The following is a 22992-nucleotide window of genomic DNA, read 5'->3' as shown; positions in this document are numbered from 1 at the left end:
CTCAAAAAGATGAAAACGGTATTATTAGCCGTGTTTCCCTGGGACTCCATAATTTCCCTTAGGCTTTAGCCCCCCCCCCCCTCCATCCGCATCACACCTCCTCCTGCATGCTTCACGGAGGGAACCACACACCATCAGTTCCCCGCCTCTGCATCCTATAAGAACACAGCAGCTGGAGTAGAAAGAAAACCTACTTGAACTCAGGGAAACGTTCACGTTGGCTCTAATCTGAGACGATTTCTGAGGCAGGTCACTAATGAAAAAAAAAAAAAAGACGGATTGTGTTCCCTCATTCATTAGACTTCATCACTCAATCGGCTGCCTGTGTGAAGGGATGGCAGCAGATGAATGCGTGCTCCATGGGCCTTTCATTTTGAACCACAGGAGACCGAAGCTCGGAGCGCGTTCGTCAGCTGGCGGTGTCATCGGGCTCCGCCTTCTCTCTTCAGCATGTCAAGTAGTATGATCTGTATCATACTTCTATGTTCGCGCCCCCTGAAACAGACCTCATGACCCCCCCCCCCCCCCCATGGCCTGCCAGACCAGACATTCAACCTGATTTCCTCTCTCTCCATGCATTAAAAAAAAAGTCTGAAAATTGGTGTTGCACACCCAACACAGTGATGGATTTCAGTGTCTTCAAAAATTGCATTTTATATGTACAACAGGATGTCATCTGCTCCTTGGTGGCAAATTTTATGTAGCCCTTATTTGTGCCTAGCAACTCTCAGACAAGGTCATCTGTTTTCTCTTGGGAGAAGCCGGTCCTACTTCCACATCGCGACAGCGACGGGCCACCGTGTCCCAGAGAGAGAGAGAGGAGCTCATGTGATAGACAGTGATTGATGCTCCACCGTAACACACCCACTGTAATGTATTCTTCCCCACCTGCTCGCACCTGCACTGCAGGTAAGATGTATGGCTCTCTCCTCATAAATAACACAAATGATCACCTCTCTGATGTGTCCATGCGTCATTCTCTGCAGCTCACATTACGTTGAGTAGCAGCTTCAGTCCGGAATAAACGGCACGCTCACACATCCCCGACACATAATTATGAAAGAAATAAACTGTTAAAGTGTGAAATAAACATCATCATATCAACATCAACGCATCTTTTTAAGTGTTATATGGGGCTTTTTATAATTTGAAATAAGGCCAGCTGTTGTCAATAAGTAACTGTGGCAATATCAGCTACCATTTAAGTACGAAGACTAACCGATGGATCTTCAAATGCAAAAAATGTGATATAGAACTTAATGAGCTTCATTTTACTGAGTTATTCAGCTTCTGTGTGAGGATCTCCCCCTCAAATACATAGTCTCTGACTGAGACTCTATAGCCCTGGAGAAAGCCGCACATCTCCCAGCCAGCACAGATGAGGTAAAAAAAAAAAAAGTAGACAGCAGCTGATGGTCAGAGCTACCGGTTAACTTGTTGACCCCGGCTGGCTTCAGCTTTAAAATATGGTACCCTTCTCTTCACAAGCGACTTAAAAAAATACTAGATAATAATACCTATACAAGTGCTCTAATTTATGTAACTTTTGAAAACTACAGATTTGTTTTATGGAGAATGCAGATGCATGTATTGGCTTGTATCTATCAGCTTTCTCGAAAGGGGAAAAAAAAATCTAACTTCTGAAGTAGAAGTCTCAAAATCCTGAATGGCAATAAAGGGTTAATGTGTTTCATTGCAGTAGATCTAGAAGTCACTTTATCGCCCTGGCTGGTCCCGACCGATCTTGGGTTGAGTCGTCTTCAGACAACAAGCCGGGCCTTTGATGGGAGGAAGAAAGACGTGACGCACAGCTTTGTTTAGCATGCTCAGATATTTCCCAGATGTTTTAAAACGCCACCTACAGCATCTACAGAGATTTAAATCTGTCTTGTCTTTATCTTAAAGCACTAAAATTATAGTCCTCGAGGGAATTAATTACCTTTTGTGCACCGTTGCACTCTGAAAAGTGATTTAGAGTTAATGAAAACTGAAAAACTGTCATCTCTTCCACTGTCTCCCATTTTTCAGGTTAATCAAGTCGGTTAAATAGGCGGGTCACTCAAAGTTGCCAAGAGCAAACTGTGTTTGCCCAAATGAGAATATAATAGGTTCTTTGCTTTTTCTCGAATGTGAATGGTGCTTCCATCAGAAACGGAAGCCAAGAAATTTCCCATTTATTAATCATTTTTAATAGCATTTTAAAAGTATAGGATAAGACACATATGAGGATAGCTCTACCTTAAAGTTTTATATACAATTACAATTATTTAATTTTGAAAATGATTTCTGTAAAAGTATTTTAAAAACGCACCATTAATTTATTCCTAGGCTTTTTGTTGAACTCTGATTTAGAAAAGAGAAGTAGAATGTTCTCTGGTGAAGCGGAACATAATTACACCAACATCTATTAACACAATAATGTTCTCAGACATTCGTCTCTGAATGATGCATATCGGGATATTTAAGATGCAAAGAAGAGTCCAAGATGCTATTTTGAACTGTACTAAGGAATGTTACCCAACTTGGGAGGAAACAGGCGTCTGGCCCTTCTTTTATTCTGAATGCTTGCATGGCACCCGCTCGCTTTGAGGTTTGAGCCTCTCATTTATTGTAAATACGGTCCATCAGCCTGAGGATCAAGAATGGAGGGTTGAAATCCTCTGCTATACAGCGACTGTTCAGTGTGGTTGCTGAGGGGAAATGAAGGTGAGGTGTATATCCAAAGGGTATACGTCCAAGTTCTGGACTACTGCTAGGCATTAAATAGTTCAAATGACTGAATGAGTTTATAGTTTTCTACTGTTTATAATTTGTCCTCCAATCTCTGCAGCTTTAACGTGATTTCCCATTAAAAGCTCTTTTCTGGGCAGTTGCTTTATCCAGATATTCGCTAGTATATTTTGGCAGTGCTCTGCATCTGGCAAAATTATATTAAGCCAGATATTTCAGTTCGAACCAAGATGTTTGAGAAGTCGTTTTTATTCTTTGGCATCTCACGTGATGGAAAGTGACAATTGTACATGCGTACGCGGCGATGCCGTGTCATGCAGCCCATGCCGTACCCTTCGGGGCCCTGCGCTTCACTTTGCAGGCCACGCAGAGGACGGCCCGTCCTAGTGCTGCAGATTGTCGTCCCCACAAATCATTGTTTTAAGAGCGCCTGATGCGACACTAGCAGTCAGATTTGCTGTCAATGGGCCTCGATGGTAAACCGCCGAAGTCGTAAAACTTTTGACAGCACATCAACAACAGTACAGACAGGCAGTTACTGGGGACCCCCCGCCCCCGTCCATGCATGCATCAAATGTGTGCCTATGAAGTCGGCTGCAGTGCCCTGAAGGAGAGGAAAATCTTTTGCATGCATCCCGACGACGCATCTAGCTTGGAAAGAAACCAACAGAAATGCTCTTTGAGAGTCAATATCCCTTTTTCGTGTAAATAAATATTTTATTTACAGGCAAAATCATCCTTTATTTCTACTCATCAAAGATAATTTGATTTACGCAGCTGTGCGATAATAATGCACCAAAGTGACACGCCTACATTTCTGTTTCGCTGCATTTGCATCCCCCCCATGTCTCCCAGTGCGCTTGTGTCTTTCTCCTTGTTTGTGTGAGAGCGTTCTTTTCCTTCATCACTCTTCTGGCTTTCTGTCACCTGCGCCGCATTAGCCTCGTTAGCCCGAGGCCACGCCCCCAGCCTATCATCTTCTTTCTTATTCTCCTGTTTCATCAGCTCATCCCGCTCACCTGGGGCCTCATTTATAAAGCTCTCCAGAGACGGCGCGCTGAACGTTTAGGTACACGTAGTACGACAAAAATAGTCAGATTTTCGTGTATGTGCCTGGCAAAGTAAAGTTTCTTTTAATAAATTCTATCTTTTTGTACCGAGTCTACTCTCCCAACACCTGATGAATGTTGATGCCTGTACTTTGAGTCAGCTTAGTGCTATTATTCAAGACAAGCACAAGAATCCTACTATGGCAGCTATGCCCCCCCAACTACTGTGTCTTTTCCTGCATTGACGAGTGCACATTCATACTCAAACAAATTAAACAGGTTACACAACCTCCCAAGATTATCCTTGACTATTTGAGTTTTTATGATAATACAGCCTTATAATCATCTGACAATGGGAAGGCGTGAGAGGTATCCATAGAAACCCTTCGCAGCAGGTGAGCCACTTCCCTGCTTGATTTTTCTTAATAAATAATATAGAATAAAATAGAAGTCTTTTCTGTTGCCCGTATAAAATGGTTAAAAAGGAGCCCCCTGAGCTTCTCCACGAGTCTCCCTGCACCTTATTCCTGCAACAATGTCATATTTTAATCCATTTATGAGCTCAGCCTTTGCTGATTAACCACTAAGTAGTTTTATTTGGTCCTTCCTGCTTGCCGTCTCTTGCCTCAGGGGGCCGATTTATCTTTGCCAAACATCCCTTCTGAAAACAGTTTCATCGTAATACGTTATTTGCAAAAATGCCATTCCTTATTATCTTTTTTTATATTAATTGTTGGCTGATCTGATTTTACTTGTACTAAACCAACATGATTGTGTCTCACAGTGAGCCGGTGGTGAAATGAAGTGCAGAATGGAGGAGGCTTCGTTGAATGATAGCAGGTGGTATAATCCTGCATATCAAACTTTAATCCAGCAGACGTTTATTGCCTGTCAGCCAGTTGCCTAGCTGCAAGGGGTGCAGCTACCTTAAATCGCAGCTCTAATGTTCTTTATTAGTCACTAATTAGAAGGTTGACGGTAGACATGAAGTATTAGCTTGAATCTGTAAAGACTGAAATGACTCACTGCTTCCACGAAGAAAGGAGGAGGATTTTGTTGTTGTTGTCTCTGCTGTATTTCATCATTTACTTAATTTTAACATGTCTAACCTTCAAATATTCCTCACCAGTCAGATGAGCATTGCCCTCTGATAAAGTATATTCTTCTGTAATTTAAGGTTCAGGTTGCAGTTTCGGGACAGATTCTGATCGACCTTTTCAGGAGAAGGTTCTGAATTTTTTTTATTCACATTCAAGCCACATTGCTGGCACAAAGTTTGACGCGATGAAAGAATCCAAAAGGCCAAATCATGTTTAAGTGGCATTTTGATGACATTTCTTTGGCCTGTTTAACCTTTGGTAAATTTCATTTTTTTTGTGCATTCTATCTTATCCGTGCAGACCCATTTCTCATTCCCACCGCCACCGAGCGTGACGTCTCACCAAAATCACAGATGATTCAATAAAGCTGCAAAGCGGTGAAATAAAGTGTGAATTCACTTGAAGTGTTGGTTTGAGCCTGCATGAATAAGAATCTGACTGCTTTCACGTTATGAATATTAGCATCAAACACAATGCAAATAAGGAACGGGTCTCAATGTCCCCTGCTTATACAAAGATGTTAACAAAATGCTCCATGGAGAAAAGAGAGAGATGAGCAAAGACTATAAGTAGCCCCTGCTGAGAATGTCTATCGCACATTTAGTGTTTAATTTAATGTTGTTGTTTTTTTTAAATACCTAAATAACAAATTTGCTGATTGCTGTTGAGATACTTTAGTTTGGTGCAAAACCGCCAGAGAGGAGCTGGTTCATTGTTATCTGCCTTTTTGCACACTGCTTTCATCCAGACTAAAATATCCGGGCGATTTTGACATTTATGATGCCGGGACAATAGAACTGAATCCAATTGGACTTTGGCGAGGCATCCTACTTTATCTTTGACAGCATGTGTCGATTAAAGTTTTCGTTGGATTAAAACAAACTTTTGATTTCCAGAATGTTTCACAGTAGCTGTCGAGATCCCCTGGTGATCCTTCCACTCCAACAAGCTTGGCATATTTATGCAAAATGAAAAGTCTCACAACTACTGAACTGATATCCATCGAGACAGAGACAGACGCCCATGTCCTCCAGACGGAGAACAAACTTTGGTTTACACTAAAATCCCATTAAAAACTAATCCTGCTGTGATACTCACCTGCTAAAAAGCAGCATGTTACCGCCAACGCTCTGAGCAGGCTTCCATGCTGATGCTAAATCCTTCCTCGCCAACTCAATATTAAAATGGTCCAAAACAGTTCGGATTTTTATTTGCTATTTAAAAAAAATGAAAAGCAGCTCTGACAGTGTAAACTATAAACTATAGTGTGAACTATAAACACCACATAAAACGGGAAACCTTCCCACCGACTCCTGCAGTGTCTCCAAAATGTTCTTGAGTCGAGTACAGACTCTGCACCTCAAGGAGGAAGAGCCGCGGTGCGTAGCACTCAGAAAAAGTCAAAAGGAAAAACAAAAAACGATCGTTTTTCAAATGACCACAAACACTCAACCCTTTTAAAACCAGCCGGCTGGTTTTCATCGTTAATGAGGCTTAAAGAGTTCTAGGAATCAGAAAAGTAGAGCTCATTCCCACACCTTGCTTCCATAGCGAGAGGTGGATTCTATTCTGCTTCCGCACAAGGTCACACTTCCTTTTAGATTTAAGGAGACACGGAGCACATAAGTGAATATTAAAATTAATGCTGTGGGCAGAAACGTGAAGCCAAGAGAAATTTAAGATCCGCATTTAATATTAATAAAAATGTGCTCTTTTTTTGCTGAAGGCGTGCTGGGACAGCCATCAGTCTGCACCGTCCTTAAAACTGGAAAGCCTAATATGGAGAACAAATGGAGACGCATCTGCTAATCGTTTCAATCAAAGAAACCCTGCAGAAGGTCTCCTCCATAGTGCACCAACGTGCACGCTGTCCCAACAGAAGCCAAAGGAAACAAACACATGTCCAGACAGCGCCCGTCATTGGACTGGGTACTCTCGTGTAGAGGGGTGGGTCTCGTTATTATCTTGCTCGGGAGCGGAGGACAAACAGAAACCATAACAGTAAGCAGTGGCCTAACTGACCTATCTCAGCAGTCGACTGTCTCGAGATTGTTATTCAGTCTCTTTTTTTACTTTCAGTTTGACCGATTCTGTCTCCGTCTCCAGACACACCGACAAGCTTCCATTTTTCCACCGCACCTCTGCAGCACCGCCAGCAAGGACCAGGAATCACAATCAACCACGGCTTTTTTTTTTTTTTCTGGGTTAATGCGGCAGCATTTTGGGGGGAGGCTGCACAGCACAATTGATTGAAAACAACACAAAAGGACAAGAGCGAGCTCATCCTGGTGCGCAGGTATTTAAGACAGTATCAAAGGCAGGTTTGTTAAAGCCTATAACAGAGCGGCTTCAACCCCTGAGGGGCCGGAGCTTGGACAGGAACCAAAAGATAAATGTGAGCTTGACTGACTGACAAGGCTGCAGTGTAATGGGTTTGTGAGCTTCCTTTGTTTCTCTGCTCAATACCTTCGCTGAATCTCTGAGCTGAATGACATCCCAGAGCCGAAAATAAGCTGTCGACACCGGGAGAGAACATAAAATGGATTTACGACATCAAAATTCAAATTATTACGACTTCACCAGTAAATAAAGACACAAAGTGCACACAAATCTGCAGGAACAAGCCCAGACAAAGTGTTAATTATACGTTGTAAATCTGTGCAATGACACACATGAATTTGTTGAACTTAATATGAACTTGGGGCAAATTTAAGGGATGAATATTATTGTTTTACCCCATCTGTTTATGTTTTAGTCTCATCATTCATCGATTGAGAAATATACAAATGTTGGTCTTTAAAAACATACCCCAGAAAACTGCAAGAACCAATAAAGCATTGAAGCTGCAAAAAAATCTAGAAAGGAAGCAGCAACAAGAATATCAATCTCTGCAGAATCTTCCACTAAGCATCCAGTGAAAGTAATTATATCATTGTACAATTACTGAAATCATTCAGGGGTTCCACAGTGGATACCCTGAGACGAGCCCTTGTACAACCTGAAATTGATTTGTATCTGAAAATTACACAATATTGCAGAATGACTCTATTGCAGCTGGTTAAGCCTTGCAATTTTTACATTTAGAAAGTGTGTGCGAAGCAATGGCAAGCTTGTGTTGTTAATCGCTCAGTCTGTCTGCTTAATACCGGTGTTTTTTTTGTGTGTTTATTTTGAATATCTTAACAGAAAAATGTTGCAAAACACAGAAAGACAATCAAAATGAATATCAAAATGAAAATCAGAATGAATCTGGCGAAAGGAAACAAATATGAAACGAAATCATAGAACATAAACAAAACGTATCTGAAAAGGAGTGAGAAGTAAAACTTACTCCCACCCCTCTTATACTGTAATTGAGTATACACAGTATACAAACATGCAACCACGCATCATATACACCTTATTTGTTACTGCTATGCCTAATTATGTAGAATAAATGTATTTATTAAAATGTGAATAAATATACTACCTAATATACTGCATTAATACCAACCACCTCCATGCTAATATGTCCTATACATCATACTATATAATAATAATATTATAAACAACAGCAATAGTAGATATTACTGTTTACCACAAAGTATATAACTCTCCTACCCGAGTATTGTCCATTTCCAACATCACTGTATTTTGTGAATGCCATACTTTTGTACACGACAAACACATTTCATGCATAAAATCACTCTTAAAGACAAAAAAGAATCTGCTTGTGTGTCCTATGTTTGGCTTCAAAAGTGAGCCCATCCTAATCAGAGATTTAAAAGCACAGCAGAAATAGACAGTTTTAATTGGTTCAGGTGTTTATTCCTCCCCCCCAGCAGTGATTCCAAGAATACATCAAGTGGTTTGCAAATCCTGTGACACAGCATGAACCATCACTTAACCTATCGCAAGAAGACTTGGCTCTATCCAAAAACTGGGGGGGCAAAGCCACAGGTCCCCCCGCCCTTGTCTGTTCAATTAATTATACAGACAAAAGCCACCTTTGCGGAGGGCATCTCTGTGTCTTCCAAGATCTGACAGAGTTTAGCATTGAGAGTCACGGGAGAAGTCAATTAGTTAGGCTCAGGAAATCAAAGTGCTTTTCTCCCATGGATGATATTCACACCCGTTGGATAGCAAGAAGCAAATTGGCTGCACACTCCATTACATTACTGCGACCCCGTGGATAAGCAGCTTTGTTTCAACCTGGCTGCTGGAGCGCCTCTCCCCATGAAAGCTCCCATGCAAAGCTTTGTTAGAGATAATCCATCCAGCCGAGTGTTTTCCTGTGCCTGAGCAAGGATTCTAAGGTTCTCAGAAGAAAAGAAAAAAACAAAAAACACAGCCGAAGTATTGTTCATTTCTGTCCTCGCTGCTGTGTCACGTCCAAATGAGGGTTAGCTTGTTGCTTCAGTCTGAAGCTTATTTCAAATAATATTTTTCCCCTCAGACAGCTATGCTTTCACTTTCAGCAATTGGTCGTTTTGACTGACGAGACTCACTGCAAGACTTTCAAGACATTTGGTGAAAAGTTTGCACCACGATTTGGTATAGAAGAAAACAGCGCCGAGCTCTCGTATGGGATCCATGTGCTGGTTATTAATAATTCACTATACAGGTCAAAGGTTGATACAGACAAGCTTTACAACCAATTAGTTCACTTTGTTGATGCTGATTCTATTTTAGCATGCTAAATTAAATCTGAAATCTAATTTATATCATAAAGGTTGTTGTCCTTAATTGTTGTTTTGATTAAAAAGAGATCTTTGTCTGTGTATTTCTCCACTGTAGACAGTACTGCATTGAACAGGGAATTAACAACGGGCACAGCATGCGCGGACACGCCGCCGGTACAGGCACGCTTTTATTCAACGTAATATCACAACAGACGTAAAATAGCCTTTTGCTAATTCTGGCACATTTACAGAAATGTTTATTAATGTGCGCTGTCCCTGTTAAATAAATGAATAAATGAAATAAAAAAATTCTGAACACAAAGTGCAGGTATCTTTAATAATAATGACCTAATGCCAAATGTTCTAGCTTTCAAAAATGTTGTCTTTTCTTTGCTAGATATGATAGGGGTTGGAACCTTTCTGAGAATCTGGATCAGATTCTCTTTTAATCTGGTTTTAATATCCACATATTCACCACACATAAATGCTGAGCCGTCATTTACGCCAGCCCCACCGTGGCAACATTAAATCGCTCTTAAATAGTTATTAGATCAAATAAGCAGATGGAGCAGTGGGGATCTACGAGGGAGGCGTATCACCGCGGTTGCAGAAGGGAAACCTATTTTCCTACGTCTTAATAGACGGCATGATCTCAGCTGGAGCCTGAGCTAAACTCAATATCCCAAAGATAGGACTTTTTTTGTTTTTCTAAGTGAGTCTTCACAGTGTATGTGTTTCAATATCTGACACAAAGTTCAATGTCATAAATGCAGTGAAAAGAAGAATCACATTGCACCTGCCGGTGGATATTATTCTCATTTTTGCTAGAGAGGCTTGTGGAAAGGTGCGCCTCTAATAGCCTCTCCTTGAAGCTCACCACCGGGACAGAGTCAACAGCGGCGAGGCCACACAGAGCCATCCATCCTGAAGTACAAAAGTGACACCGGACTGCAGCCGGTTGCCAGATGATGGAGGCTGCCACCGAACTCGGCGCTGAGGCACTGCCGGACAGACCCCACTCCCACGGCCCTCAGGGAATTACAGCCTTCCTGACATTCACTTAAAAAAGAACATCAAAACAGAGGTTATTTATTTATGAACGCTTCCAGGAACTGCATATCCACATGGTTTTAGATTTCATTAGAAATTGACATGCGACTGTCGCACCGCTTTCAGATTCATGAGCCAGATTGCAGAGGCTCAATCAATGTTTGCCCCGTCCTGCCCTGCGTGTAATTTAGAGTTCTCTCCTGTGTAATAGGGGGGTCTTGTACCATCAGATGGCTGCCAAGGCTCGCGTCGCCCTCTGTGTCCCGTACATTTGTTTTCTGTCATGCGTAATGTGTCCTGCACCCTGGAGGGGTATAGGTCAGTGTCACAATGTCATAGGTTCAATATTTTTCTAAGTTTGCAAGTACACATGTGGGAGTCATATTCTGTTATAGATACAGTTAATAAAACTTTAATCGTAATTTGCGCCTTTTTTTTTTACGTCTATGAAGATACGGATGCTGCAAAGAGCTACTGGAGGACAGGAAAAATAGAATATCTGATCAATTGGAACATTCAAGCACCAAAGATTTTAGTACTTAGGTTTTATTTTATTTATTTATCCTTGTGGAGTTATCCGCTGTCCATGTTCTCTCTGGGTTCTCCGGTTTCCTCCCAACTCAAAAGCATGCAATTTAAGTGAATTGATTACTCTAAATTGTCCGTAGTGTACGAGCATGTGTGTGAATGGTTGTCTGTCTCTGGATGCGCTGGCGACGTGTCCGAGGTGTACCCCGCCTCTCGCCCATAGGCTCCAGCAGCTCCAGCGTAAAAAGCAGCAGGAAAATGTCTTGTTGGTTCCTATCAAATTTTGATTAACCCCTGAGAATCTATAATCTCTTTTAAGGTCCCTACACCCCCCCCCCCCCCCCCAAAGAAAAGGTGTCATTAAAGTATTCTTAGCAGCATTCCTGGATGCTTGACTTTCTTTCCTTGATAACCTTCACTTTGCACAGCTTCTTGACAAGCTTGTTGTGAGAACGTATTAATTTTAAGGATTTGTTTTTAATTCTCAGTCTGCTCTGCTACAGTGGAAACCTCAAAAAAAATTGCATTTATTCGTTTTGTACTTTTTGAACTAGAAGAGGCGAACAAATCCGGAAACGGCGATGAGCAGCAGCTTCATTAAAGTAATCCAATTTATCTTTCATTAATTTGTGGAGTATAATAAACTTGCCACGATCCACTCCAGATCATTGGCTAATAGTGCCGGGCCCTCTCAGGACTCAATGAATCCTGCAAGCAAGTTTACCTCTGTCAAATTAGCGTTCAGCAGACCATAATAGCCAAACAGTCATCTACAGTGCATCAAATATAACATCTCTACTCAATTTATTCATCGTATAAATTAATAATGTTGGCTATTATATTATGCACAAAGAGTAATGGGAATTACAAATCAGTCCACAGCAGCGGGATGTATGAGCTTGGGATATCTAAATATTATTAAGCTACCATTTATTTTTGCAAAAACAAAATAAGCAACTATACTGAGGATATTAGGGACCGTTTATCAACTGAAATCATTAATATGAAATGAATATCTGCTTTCTTAAAGGAATCTTATAGCGTGTTGTGACAAAGTGAGTAATTAGAGTTCTGGCTCATAACGTCAGAGCTGAACTGGGCCGACTTGCATTTAATGAGGACCTTGGAGATCCTGTTTTGATATAAGCACTTGATGTCAGCGGTGAAAGTGGGCATTTTTCAAACATTTCACTTGCAAGAACTTCAATGAATGTCAAACATAAATTATACATTTGAAGACCCTGAGATTGCGATGTCTGAGAAGTTGCTGGATCATAAAGGTTTTATGCGCCGTAGATGGATATGCTGCTTGTGAATAGGACTGCTTTGGATTCACGGACTTCGCAACATGTTTGAATTAATAAGAGTTACTAAATTTATTGTCTTTCTTGTAAGGACACTCAATCGGTGTAAGGTGGGTCTTAAGCCGATGAAACCCTTACACTTAAATGCCGCAAACATATTTTCCAAGTCAATTTAGTGCATTATCTCAAAGGCAAATGATAATTTTCCTTAAAAAAATGCAAGAAAGGGAGTTCTTCCTGAACTCAAGTTAGTTTGCTAGAGATCCTCTTTAGATAGGGATACATGGATATAGGAAAATTGCAAGCAAAACCCAAGACACTCTCTTTTAAATCAAAGTGTTTTTATTGTCACGGCGAACTCATGTTAGACCTTGAAATATAAATCTCTAACGCATCTCAGCATCGAGCCTTCGCCGGGGAAGGAGCTTTTCTATTCTGTCAAACCAATGCCAATCCAACGCTTGCACTCTGTAAAGTGAGGGCACCTCGCTTTAGAGGGGCTACAGCACCTTAAATATTTCTTACAGGGATAAACATTAATCTATGACACACCATGGATACGAAACGTTCACAGATTATCTATCCTTCATCTTTTATTAATGATAGCAGACGGTGATTTATCCCTCTTTTTTTAAAAGCGGTCCATTCAATGTTTTTTTAAAGCATATTTTAAGCTTGTGATGCTTCTTCAGATTCTTAAAGCTTTGTGTTCTGCAGTGCACAAACATTAACGTTCTAAACGATGTTAGAAAGATAAGAGTTATTAACGAGGCCAAGCAACATTGCATTCCTATGACATGACAGACGTTCTTTCCTCTGAAGCTCCACCGGTGTGGCTGCTACCTTGCACAGATTAGACAGAAGGCTCGTGTTCCGGTCCATCCCGGTTTAAGCCGGGTGCGAATAAGGGATCGTCGAAGCGAATTAGAGGCACTGCAGGGCTCGATGTAGAGCACAGGAGATCTACTGGGGCAGGATCAAAGAAGCCAGTCATCCAAGACCGCCGCTCAAGCTCGCTCAGACATTTAAATCAATCTGATCTAAAACAATTTGTTTGTTCGATGCATCCAGGCTGGAATGTTGCTTGTTTCAAGGAAAGCGTGAATAAAATACGAAATCACGACGTATTGAAAACATCCAATAGATACGTAAGGACTAATTTAAAAGAGGCGCCCTTATTTCTGCAGGGGTTGCTGGAGGTGAGAGGAGCACGGCTGGAGATATACACGACAGCAGTGAGGCTGTCAGGCTAATAGTGAATCTAAATGTGGGTCTCATCGCACCCGTACACAACCGCTCCTCCATCACACTGAGAAGGTGAGCCTTTCTTGCCTCTGTTTGAAATCCGATGACGTCGCTTCAGCCGAGTTCAAACGGGCCAGATCGCATCGCTGCAGCTGAAATGCTCTGAGGCTGTTCTTTATCATGAATTATTGATTTGGGGAAAAAAACAAATAAATGCCACTAAATATGTGTTTTTACACAATAACCCTTTAATATATCTGTAGCTATATGTGTTGATGCAATTCAAATTGATAGTTAATAAAAAAAGCTGCAAAATTTATCTATGTTCATCCACGGCAATTAATCTTTAACTGGTGTGTTACGACTGTCTCCCGCTTCTGAGCCTTTCACACATCCAGTGCCACTCCATCTTTATCTCTGTCTCCTTCTCTCCAGCTTTCACTCCAACATGTATATAAATATTACATATATTCATCAAATGTCTTTGCCCTAAATCCAACTTACCTTAGCTTACGCGAATGCTTTCAGAAACTAATATAAGAAACCTGTTGGGAAATGAGCCATACCGAGATAGAAAAAAAAAAGAGTTATAAACATGGCAGTAAGTTTCTTTGTCCTCACGGAGAATCAATTAGACTGGATTCCAAATCTGTGAGAATAAGAGGCGCCATCAAAGGTTGGGTGGAGGCGAGAGTCCACTGCCAGATGATTGGACATTCACAATACCAAAACCTTCATTTGAGTGTGCCACAGTCCTTCATGACTTCAGGACTTCTCAATAATGCAGACAACCCCACAGGCCTCAAGGGGGGGAGCAGTCAGTAATCAAAAAGGAAGTTAAGGTTTTCATAATAGCACCCTATAAATAACTGGGGCCAAAAATTAGGGCATGTAAAATTGATGAGGGACAATTCAAACCCCATGAGGTGGAGGGAACGTCGCATTAGAAGGAATGCGATGTTGAGAGGCGCGGCAATACTGGCATATGTAGAAGATGGAATTTCAGAAGTGATGTGCGTCACCGGTGTTGTTATAACGGCCGCAGAGATGTATGGATGCTTTTCTCGAGGCAACATTCGGCAATGTGCAGAAACAAATATTCCACTGTACATTTCAAACCAGCAAACCACCAACGCTTGCGTAACCTTTGGCTGCAAATTAAAAGTTTTGCAGCAGAAGAACTGAAACCTTTTTTCGAGCTATACTCGTCAGTTGTTTCTACTCCCCATGTTTTACATTCATTCCGAAGAAAGGCCACTAATTATTTATTTTTTTATTCTTTTAGATTTTGGTACATCTGAGGGTCACTTTGTTGTCTTTAAGTGCACAGGAATGCATGCATAAACATGACTTTTGCAACTTGAAGAATATGGGTTAAAACGGGCACCCAAAACCAAACACCCACACACATGCTCTCTCAGAAATGAAAAAGATAATGCTCTTGAGGTTCTCTGCATTTTGTGAATAAATGTGAAATCCTGCTGCACACCTACCGCTAATGGCTGAGAAAAAGTTGTTTAAAAAAAAAAGTCAGACAAATGAAGCCCTGAGATGCATAGCCTTAAAGTAACCCATTTGTCTCATCGAGTCTGAAAAGACAATCTCGCAATTCCTTCAGGACTACGTGATCGTATGATAGGCGAAAAGCAAAGACAAAACTTTGAGGAGTGTTCAATTCAAGTTTCTTTTGGCTGCAATTGTGAGCTAAGCCTATTTATTTCTCTCATGCATAACCCGTACTGTTAATCCGTTCCACACAACCGCTGGCTATAACCGTGATATTTACATCACGACAAACACTTTCTCTCTTTGTCCGTGTACTGCCCTGTCAAGTGTGAGGGTTCTGCACGCACAAACAATCTCCGGTCCAGTTCTGACACGTGCTGAACACACCGAAATCCTACTCTAGCCAACCGTAGGGATGAACTCAGAGTGACAATCCAGTTGTTAAAGGTTTGTTTTCATGGTTAATGAATCTAAAAATATAGATACAATAAATGTAGGACAATAATTTTGGTGTCAAGCACAATATAGGGGGACTGAGGTGCTTAGCGGAGGTCTGTGCACTCTGATAGTCTTTGTTAGCTAGACCTTCACACACCCAATGAAAACCATCTCTTATCAACCTCTCAGCTCAATGTTAAAGATTATTGGAAATAATCCTGCTCATTAAATAATAATAAAAAAAAAGCATGCAGTTCCAGGCATTGTCCTCAGATGCCTGCCAGCCTGACAGATGGATCATTTCAGACCCAGCAGTGACACATTTTGAAAGTAACTCTTCTTGATGGTGAACCATGCATCACACTTAATCCCTTTATGGTGCAGGTACACAGCTTTTATTGTGTAGCACACCTGAAATCACAAACAGGTTTGCTAAGAAGGAAACACTCACCATAGCAAATAGATCCATGCCTGTCCGTATTTTGTAGTGTTGGACCTGCTCCCTCTTCTGCTAACATATCGTTGGCTATTTTGCATTTTTTTAAGCCACAGCAGTGTGAAGACACCAACACTTTAATCCAACACTGGTGCAGTGCACTGATTTTACAGGCAGGCATGCATTCAAGCGCACAGAACGGCAGTTATATGGTCGCCCCGATGCCCCATTAGCACCGCCTTGTCCTGTTCGCTGTCTGAGGAGGTTCAGTGGCTCCTTCAGGAGAAATAGCACAAATCCCCAACATCGAGAACAAAGCTCCATCAGTCAGTCGCACAAGCCTGTGGTCTCAGCTCGAGTGTGGAACAACAACAATGATTTCTAGTTGCACAGACTCGAGACAAGGTCCCATGAAGAAGCCGGCAAAACCAGAGAAAAACAAATCCTTAAAAACATGAATGTACTGAAGAAGACAAGGGCAAAAAAAGGGGGCATGTCTTAGCCTTAAATTCAACAATCTAGACCAATTTGATGATAAATATTAATAATCTGAAGGTCACATACCATCAAACATTTTGTGCCTGGAGACAAACGTCGTCCTCATATTGTGGCTGCGCTTCTCAACCAGGTTCTCGAACTCCAGCTTGCTCTGCTGGCTGAGTTTGTCCTCCATCTCCGATGTGCAGCAGGTGTATCCCTGAGGACAGACGCGCAGGTGCTCACCTGAGGGAAACAGAGATACACATCACCGCTACAGGACTTGCTTTTAGAAAAGGCTGAGCCAAACCTTTGATCGAGACACTGCTGTGATTTTGGGATTCATCACTAAAGCCATCAAGGGGGGGCAGACCGGAAAAGATGGGGAAGGACGATATTTTGTTGGCAGCCTAGCGGTCATGTGGAACAATGAGCAACTTTAATGCATCTGTGCGTGAACGTCATGCATGAAGTCTTCCCTCAAATAAACCAGGTTTTGTGAAATGCTGAGATTTAACACAAAAAAATAATAATAATGATGCTACATGTTAAGTAGCGCTCAGAGGAACGGCAGCATTGGGAGATGATTATCCTTCTACAAGTGACCCCTTTGACATTTGTCAAAATACTCCAGCACGCTGTTCGTATAATAGCATCGGTTCAAAGGCTTTGTTCACAAGAAAATGTAGTTTTAGCCCGAGTGCAGTAAAAACTTTTTATTCTGGTTGTGAGAGATCCCATGCAGAAACTTCAGCTCCCAGTACAATCAAATAAAAATAAATAAATACAAATCATAAAAACCAAACAGTATTATGTTGCTGCTTTACACAGCATAAACAGGAACATCCCCCCCCCCCCCATCCGTTGAACAAGTGTTTCTGCAGCATGATCAGTGGTGTGAGCTCTTAAAATAAAACCATATAAAACCAGAATTTGCACAAGAATTCCAGGAAGCTTAAATGTATCAGTTCTAATGCCGGACCCGAAAGCAGACAGAACAAGAAGGCAAGGACTAGGAGTGTTCAGCTCAGTAATGTAATAATGGTGGGGGGGTGAACACAATCAGAAAGGCTCTGTTCCTGCTGGGAATCAAACCCATCACCTTCCTGATGCGAGGCAGCAGTGCTAACCATGACGCCACCGTACCGCCCACGATAGCACGGGCACCTTCTCGATCACCGCATCTCCCCTTTCAGGTAAGTACATAAAGTAAGTAATAAATCAAGTGGGAAACAGTTAAATTAAATCAACTGGACTTGAACAGACAACATAAAAATTCAGCAGTCTGCAAGACAGGGTGCAACAGAAGCGAAGGAATATTTGTATATTTCATGAACAGATTTCCTGGATCTTGAGGAGAATATTAGACAAACGCATTGCTATAACCTCGCCTTCAAACAAAGAGCGAAGCAATAAGGAAAAATGAGACGATAAATCACGTCCTGTCTGTGGATTAGTGTCTGTATAAAAAGTCTCGGTGTGTCAAAATGCATGAGTGAAGAAAAAAGATCCTGCAGTCTAATAAAATGTGAGTTTCTGCTCTGGAGATATAACGCGTCACTATCTGGCAGGAAGCAGGCTTCATCCATCACGACTAGAACGCCATCTCTGTCTTTCAGCATGTCGATGGCAGTGTCACCAGGCAGGTAAGCGTTTTACTATCAGGGGCTGGGAGACATGTGCGATCAGAGAGAGTGACGGCTTCAGCCAGGTAAAGACAGATTTCTGAGATAGAAACAGTGGATGATAGCACCACGATGACGTGCTCCAAGTGAAACCCAAACTGATCCAGTACGGGATGTAATCTGTGCAATGACCCACAAAAAATGGACTGTTCACGATTTATGAGAGGTGAGGGGATGAGGTCCAAAAGGCAGGAGAGGGAGAATTATGCCTCACATTGTTAAATAAATTATTGAGCTGCGAACCAACGCCATTTTGCCGAGCGACTCGCCTTTTACAAGACATCTTACCGCTGACCAACGACAAACAACAACACAGATTACCAGTCTGGGTAAATTAATATGTCGATTGACAAACCAAAATTTATGAGAGATTTTCTCGGGAACGTACTTTGGCGTCAAGCGGAACCGTTTTAACAGTTTCCCTCCTTCTTAGACTACCAGTGAGGAAATAAGACCCGTGCATGAACAAAAAGCAACGATAAAACAGACTTTGGTTGTGGTTGATGTGGAAGCATTAAAAGCGCAGTGGCTGTGGTGCATGCACTCTGCCTTCCTGAGCGCTGCAGCTGTGCAAATGCTCATGAATCCATGTTACACTGCTGAAAAGGGGCAAACACAGAGAATTTAGAAAATACTCGCTTTACCAACTCTCTGGAGCTTTATGCCTGAGAGCATCCGTGGATTATCAGAAGTTAAAAAAAAAAAAAAAAAGCAGGGCAGCAGTTGTGTGAAAGATCTGAATTTGTTTCCTCGCTCTCTCTCTCAATTCTACCTATTGAGATTTGTAAAAGTAAAACCACATGAATCGTTTGGGGAATAGAGTCAATTCCTACTTTTTCCAAGAGTTCCTACTATAATAAACATACGGCTTTCACCCTGGTGTTCTCTGTGCATATACATTAAGCTGCAGATGAAGGATCTGTGCATGGATAATAGAACAAGGTGGATGCGGTATGGACGTACTGCCACAGTGGAATGTTCGTAATCCTTAATCAGTCCTCAGAGAGGCGTTGTGCTACAGTAATGAGGTACACCAGCAACAGTTCAACAGAAACCCATTGTCTCCCGGGTGACGCACAAGCCTTCCGATCACAGAGACCAAACTCAAAGAAACAAACAAAATAAGATGACATGTAAATATTTGGTGATTCTTCAAAGCTGTTTTTGTTCCTCTCCTTGTAATCGTTTAGCAACACAACAAAATTTCTCACCTGCCTTTTTGTAATTTCACTCTACAGATAATCTCTAGCGATAATCTTCATTCCAAACATAGACTCATCGTCTTATTAATATTGTGCCGCATGCAGAGCGTATGGGGAAGTGCAGTGGTATTAGTTCCGATCTCATTCAATGAAACTCAGGATCATCTCTGGAGGAGGACGTTTGAGGAGCTGAGAGATTTCTGGGGCCAATTTTGGGTCAGCTTTAACGGTTTATTATTGAAATGGCTGGTTAGAAAATGTCAATTATATTAAGGCTTTGCCTTTCCTAGGATCTAGGAAAGAGATAAAGTCCTATTACAAGTCAATAATTTCTTGTTTAAAGCCATTTTCTCACCACTTTAGGAAATCTTTGCTACGCTCCTGTACATCCATTCCAGACTAAACTTTCCATTGCTCGAATAAATCGACTTTACCTGTCAAAATAGTTTGAATATGATTGTGAGCCATTAAAGGTTTGAAAAAAAAGGGAAGAAAATCAATATGGAACGGAACCGTCCTTGAGTGCAAACGACAGCTGAAAGGATCTCCAGGTGCTTTAAGTTTCCACGTGTTGTGCATCTGTCTTTACCTTTCAGTCACACAATCGACCACATCCAGCCTGAAAACAGTCAAGCTGCTCGCATGCAATGTTTAATACACACAAAATAAGAAAAAGGCCTATCTTAGCAAAGAAGGGAAATGATCAGCTTTGAATCCGGATACTTTTTTTTTTTTACCAAGACCACTTCTGTTCCAGTTGGTTGCATTAACATTCATGCTCCTTCAAACCTCTCAATCACTTGTTGACTGTACCTCACTGAATATTTAATCTTCCCCAGTGTATTTTTGAGACTCCAATAATTCTTTCAGAGGAGTTTGTGTTGAATGTTGTCACAGTCATATTCATACCCCTGATCCGAACTTTTAATTACAGACACATCGTGATTCCTCTGACATTATAATTTCACTTTTAATATCATGTTCAAAATAATACTCATGACGTTATAGAGATGCTGACAGGTTTCATGATTGAGGCTTTGAATTTCTCTCGTCGCTCCCGGATGAAAAGGGTTCAGCTGCACACATGCACGGCGCCACCTGGAACATCTCTGATCCCAAAGATGGCAAATTCTCAGGAATATTTTAATAATATATGACTCCTAAATGTGAGTTAAAACTGTTTAGATATTGCTGTGGGAATAGCATCAATTGCCAGTTGATGTTCCCTTCCATAGGTCATGGTCAGTACACGATCCAATCCTAGGTTTAGGTCAATTGGCTACTCCAAATTGTCTGTAGTGTACGAGTGTTTAAATGAATGGTTGTCTCTGTCTCCGTGTGATCCCGTGATGCGCTGGTGACTCATTCAGGGTGTACCCCCCCCCCCCCCCCCTCGCCCATATAGCAAGCTGGGATAGGCTCCAGCAACTCCCGTGTTCCGCAAAGCGGTAGAAGATGAATTAATGTACAAACAATCTTTTTATATCCTAGATTGGAAAAGCAAAAGGAATAAATAAAGTAATAAAAGGTGTGAAGGATGCTATAATTCTATTTGACAAGGAAAACATTTATTGTCAATAGGTAAGAATAAAAAGAAATGGACGTCAACAAATTGGAGGTGTTGGTAATTTTAACACTGATAGGAAGACACACACGTGCACGCGCTTTGTGTTTCCAGCATCTGGCTGCAGGTGAGGAGGTTGGGAACACTTCTTCTGACACATCTGTCAAATCAGCACCGCACCCAAGTTCTTTCTAACCGCCGCAGAGACTCTTGCACATTTATTTTAAAAATGGGGCACACTCGTGAGTTCAGTAATGTGTTCCATCCGTCTGCCTTTCTGACACGATAACAGGCAAACGGATGAAAGGTAAGCGTCTGTTCTTCCTACGGGAGCCGCGCAGCCGCATTTCCTGTACGCCCGCGGTGACAGCAGCGCTGATCTACTGTACTCAAGGAGACGCGCGTGTCACTTCGGGTTCTTGATGTCGAGAGAAGCCAGCTTCCATTTAGAAACAGCTTCATCTCACGCGCAGTGTCCTTTACGTCATTGTACTCCCATCGCGATCAACTCTGTCTTTGCAGCTGCCTGCAGGGTGCAGATGTTTAGAAGACGCGTCAGCGCGAGGTGATCGGAGATTTCTATGTATGTAATTTCAGAAAATTAAGGACGTGCTCTAATCTTCTTTGGGGATTTTACTGTGAAATGTTCTGGCTTTAGCTCGAATGTTCCCTAATTAAGGAGGAAGTGAGATGTGAGAAATATTGTCAGACGTACAAATGCAATCACACAATGTCTGTTTTGCTGCGCTCTTTTGAGACGCAGATGTGTTTGGCCCCAAGACACGACTACGCACAATTACGCACAATTAGAGACTCCAGTTCTTAGAGCGCGTTCACATACAGTAGGCCCAGCTCGGCGCTATAACGAACAGCTGTGGAGGAGATGGAAAGACAAATGCCAGCTTGACACGCGTTAATTCGTCACACAGATGCGACTCCTTTTCACAGGATGCGCCAAAGCATTAAAGATCTTCAAGATCATCATGAGTGGCATTTCTGTTTTGACAACGAGACTGTCTGTTCCGCAGAATAACACAAAGGCAAGACAATATAGGTCGTGTTGGGATGTGGATAAACCTGAGGAGTATAGAGTGGAGCGATTAAAGAAGCATTAACATCATATGCTGCACTTGATTTCACAGTTTGACCTCAATTCCCTGTGGCTTCGTATCGCTTAATGTTAAAAAAGGCTGCAGTCCACTTGTGCAAGGTTTCAAACACAGGCGTATATTGCAAACATGTAAAAGAGGGTCAATTTATTTCTTATCCCTCCTAAAAAAAGTTTTGTAAGTCTTAATATCGTGCATTAAACTGTTATTGAAAAAAATATTCTGGGACAGTTCTGCAATCTTTGCTTTGTGATCATTTCAAACTCTGCTGATCTGCTGGGTTTTTGACAGTAGACGTTTACCTTTCATTTTACATGGCAATTAATGACTGATTCATGAGTGTGTCTGTGTTCCGACTGTGACAAAAGAACAAGATCAATCCGAGAATGTAAGGGTTACAAGACGACTCAAAGAATACTTTCTCTTAAAGACTTTACTGATAAGAAAAATGTTCTACCAAAGACAAAGCTGAATTTGTTTCCAACAAGGACTTAAAATTGTTCATTCAGAGCCAATAACCTTTAAAACAGGAGGCGAGTCTGGATGTAGTGTTTGCTGCCAGAGTTGAGCCCTCAGCAGTCAAAGAGTTGAACTCTCATTGGTCTGCGTCTTTGAAGCTGAAGTTAAGGAGATGCCAAGGCCACCACTTCACCGTGGTTGGGTTTGAGGAAGAGCCATCCATCCATCCATCCTTCTGTCTTCCTGAAGAACCGGTAACCTTGCAAAGGCTGCAAAGATTGTAAACCCTTGAGAAACACCCACATCTCTTTTATGAGGTATGTTTCTGTCACAAATACAGCTAGCATCATGAATAACAAAAGTCAGCATGGTGCCGTTTCTGTTTTCCATTACATGATGCTTTTCTTCTGATGACTAAACAGGAAATCGTGGAGTTTGATGATTCCAGT

The 22992-nt window shown here is 41.6% G+C and overlaps 1 protein-coding gene across 1 annotated transcript in view; it reads right to left on the bottom strand.

The window, feature by feature from the left end:
- gpc6a (glypican 6a) overlaps nucleotides 1–22992 on the bottom strand; it is an 87461-nt gene that overhangs the window by 51907 nt on the left and 12562 nt on the right. Inside the window, exon 2 of the mRNA XM_068756195.1 lies at nucleotides 16612–16770. Within this exon, the coding sequence (XP_068612296.1) occupies nucleotides 16612–16770 (159 nt within the window). The remainder of the gene's footprint in view (nucleotides 1–16611; nucleotides 16771–22992) is intronic.

Source organism: Brachionichthys hirsutus, chromosome 1 (assembly GCF_040956055.1).
Source record: "Brachionichthys hirsutus isolate HB-005 chromosome 1, CSIRO-AGI_Bhir_v1, whole genome shotgun sequence".
NCBI classification, from domain to species: domain Eukaryota; kingdom Metazoa; phylum Chordata; class Actinopteri; order Lophiiformes; family Brachionichthyidae; genus Brachionichthys; species Brachionichthys hirsutus.
Note: the sequence above shows the minus strand (reverse complement) of the source record. Positions and strands in the feature narration are given on the sequence as shown.